The following is a 2,445-nucleotide window of genomic DNA, read 5'->3' as shown; positions in this document are numbered from 1 at the left end:
GTTAGATTTATAAATGTATTAAAGCCACCACCGTCTCAATTCACCGTTTAATCAATAAAAGGCTGTCACAAGTCTAGGAGAGTGCAGATGCTACGATGGGAAATTTATCGGCCTGCACCGAAGAAAGTAAGATTGATAACGGTTTCGCAGCATCCGAGAATGCATCGCAATTTTCCTGTGAAAATGTCTTTTAAATTGGAACTATTAATAAACAAACACTCTGCTTCGAATTGGATGTATCCAGCTGGAAACTTTTGTGTTGGGTGACAATTTATTATTTAAACGTCACTGAAATAAAAGAAGATGTACAAATCTCTTCATATATCAAAACATATATTCTAAAAATAAATCGGAAGTGATTTTTTCGTAAGTCACCTATAAGAACTAAATTTGTTCATCTAGGTAGCATGGACATCATGTTCTTTCTGTCAAAAAGTTTGTGTTTCGTCCACTCTATTACATGTTTCGCGATATAGTGTGTAAAACATTGAAGACAGAACTTCTTCATTAGGTGGTTATTACTGAGAGAGTAGAGAACCGTGTGTTTTCTTTGAAAGTCAAGACCAGAGGGCGAGTTTTTCGTTTGTAGTGTCTAAAAATGTTTGTACTTCTAAAGGAGGACAAGGAGGACAAGGAGGCCAACAGGATGGGAGGTTGGAATTATTATTCAGGGTTGTCGTAACTTATTATTTATCAGGGTGAAAATTATCAAGGCGATACAGCGAAAAAGTTTGTTTTTTCGCATGTGAAAAAATAAACACACATTATTCGTAAAAAATTAATATAATAAACTATACGCCTATAAACATGTAGCCTAAGAAACAAACACTCGAAAACGTTTTATTGTTTTCACTAAATACCAAATCAAGTTTAGCACTGTTCTGCAAATAACCTTATTTTTAATTCGTCGGTAATTTCCGAATATATCCTATAGAAGCGATGATATCGTACATTCTCGATTAAGACTAAAATCAACTTTCCAAAGCTTCTTAATCGAAATTACGCTTCGAGTGCCAAAACTTGCGGTTTGTTTTACTACACGAGTTTATTTCCGGCGTAATGAATAATTTAAATCCAAAGTTAATTGTCGAGATGGTTTCATCTATTTACCGAAACTCCCCACAGCGTCTCACGTGTTGACATTTCATAATTGTTTCCGCATTATACGATGTTTGTATAACGTTTAGGAGGAGGACCACACTTGGTGCTCGAAACGTTTTGCAAACAATCGAAATAAATTGTCTGTCTTTCTTAAGCTGACCCGCTGGAAGGGATCATGTCAAAATATGAGGAACTGCAATTACAGGAGGACAGTAGGTGCAATTAGCTAGGTGAGGTTTGAAAAGATAAGATAAAGCAGCAATCATTTTAAGTATAATTTACCGTTTATTATGAAAGTAATAAAAGCGAAACGTACAAAAAAACCCAATTTGCGTTAAACAAATACCCTTTCTCCCTTAGACATTCTAGTTTTCACATCGTTTCACTGTTTACGAATATCCCTATAGACGAAACCCAAAACATTCTGAAAACTAAGTGCAGTATCCAGCAAGACCACTTCAAAATCAATTCTACAGATAACTAAATGGTACCCCAATGGGCTCCTCACTCACTCCAGTAATTGACAAAATCTTTAAAGAAGACTTAGAGACTCGAGCTCTATCCACATCAATGCTTAAATGCACATGTTGACTACGATATGTTGACGATACATTCGTCATTTAACTCCAAGGCAAGGATGCTTTCATAGTTAATGTTTTCAATCCCATCTGAATAGTATATATCCTAGTAACCAGTTCACGATGGAGATGGAAACTAATTCATCCCTACCGTTTCTCGAAGTTTTCATAAAGAAAAACCAATCCCAAAGTTTTCATCACTCTGTTTACCGAAAACCCACATACACCACCCGCTACTTACATGCCAACTCTCACTACACACCTTCACAAATTAATTCAGTCATTATTACCCTTGTCTCTAGATTAATACACCTTTACGATGATGGAAGTAGATCCACTGAGCTCTTCTGTTTAAAACAAGCCCCCATCCAAAATGGTTACTGCGAAAATCACACCAATAGGAGCACCCACAGAGACTCAGACTCTCATCATACGAAAGCTTTTCCTCCTTACAGCAAAGGTGTCACCAACAAAATCGACAAAATCCTAAAATAAAGAGAAAATTCATATACTATTAACCACCCAACAAAAACTTTCATCTCTTGTACTCTCAATCAAAGACAACATTCCAAATGAACAACAAGGAGTTTATGAAATTCCTTGTCCAGACTGTCCCCTGCTCTTACAAGTAGTAGATCTTACAAGTAGTCCAAACCAATCGTATAATCCACAATATGATTTGTGAGCATTCCATTTCTGTTTGCAATTCCGATTAAATTTCAGCTCTAGGTCAATATCATCTACATATAAGTTACAAAATTGATTT

The 2,445-nt window shown here is 35.9% G+C and overlaps 1 protein-coding gene across 1 annotated transcript; it reads left to right on the top strand.

Annotated features, from left to right (window-relative positions):
• Positions 1–1,802: 1,802 nt before the first annotated feature.
• Positions 1,803–2,174, top strand: LOC126891482 (uncharacterized). Its single transcript, XM_050660663.1, has one exon. It carries the CDS (start codon positions 1,803–1,805, stop codon positions 2,172–2,174), a length of 372 nt encoding a protein of 123 aa, XP_050516620.1.
• Positions 2,175–2,445: the final 271 nt, after the last annotated feature.

The sequence above is a fragment of the Diabrotica virgifera genome, chromosome 1 (genome assembly GCF_917563875.1).
Source record: "Diabrotica virgifera virgifera chromosome 1, PGI_DIABVI_V3a".
Classification (NCBI taxonomy): domain Eukaryota; kingdom Metazoa; phylum Arthropoda; class Insecta; order Coleoptera; family Chrysomelidae; genus Diabrotica; species Diabrotica virgifera.
Note: the sequence above shows the minus strand (reverse complement) of the source record. Positions and strands in the feature narration are given on the sequence as shown.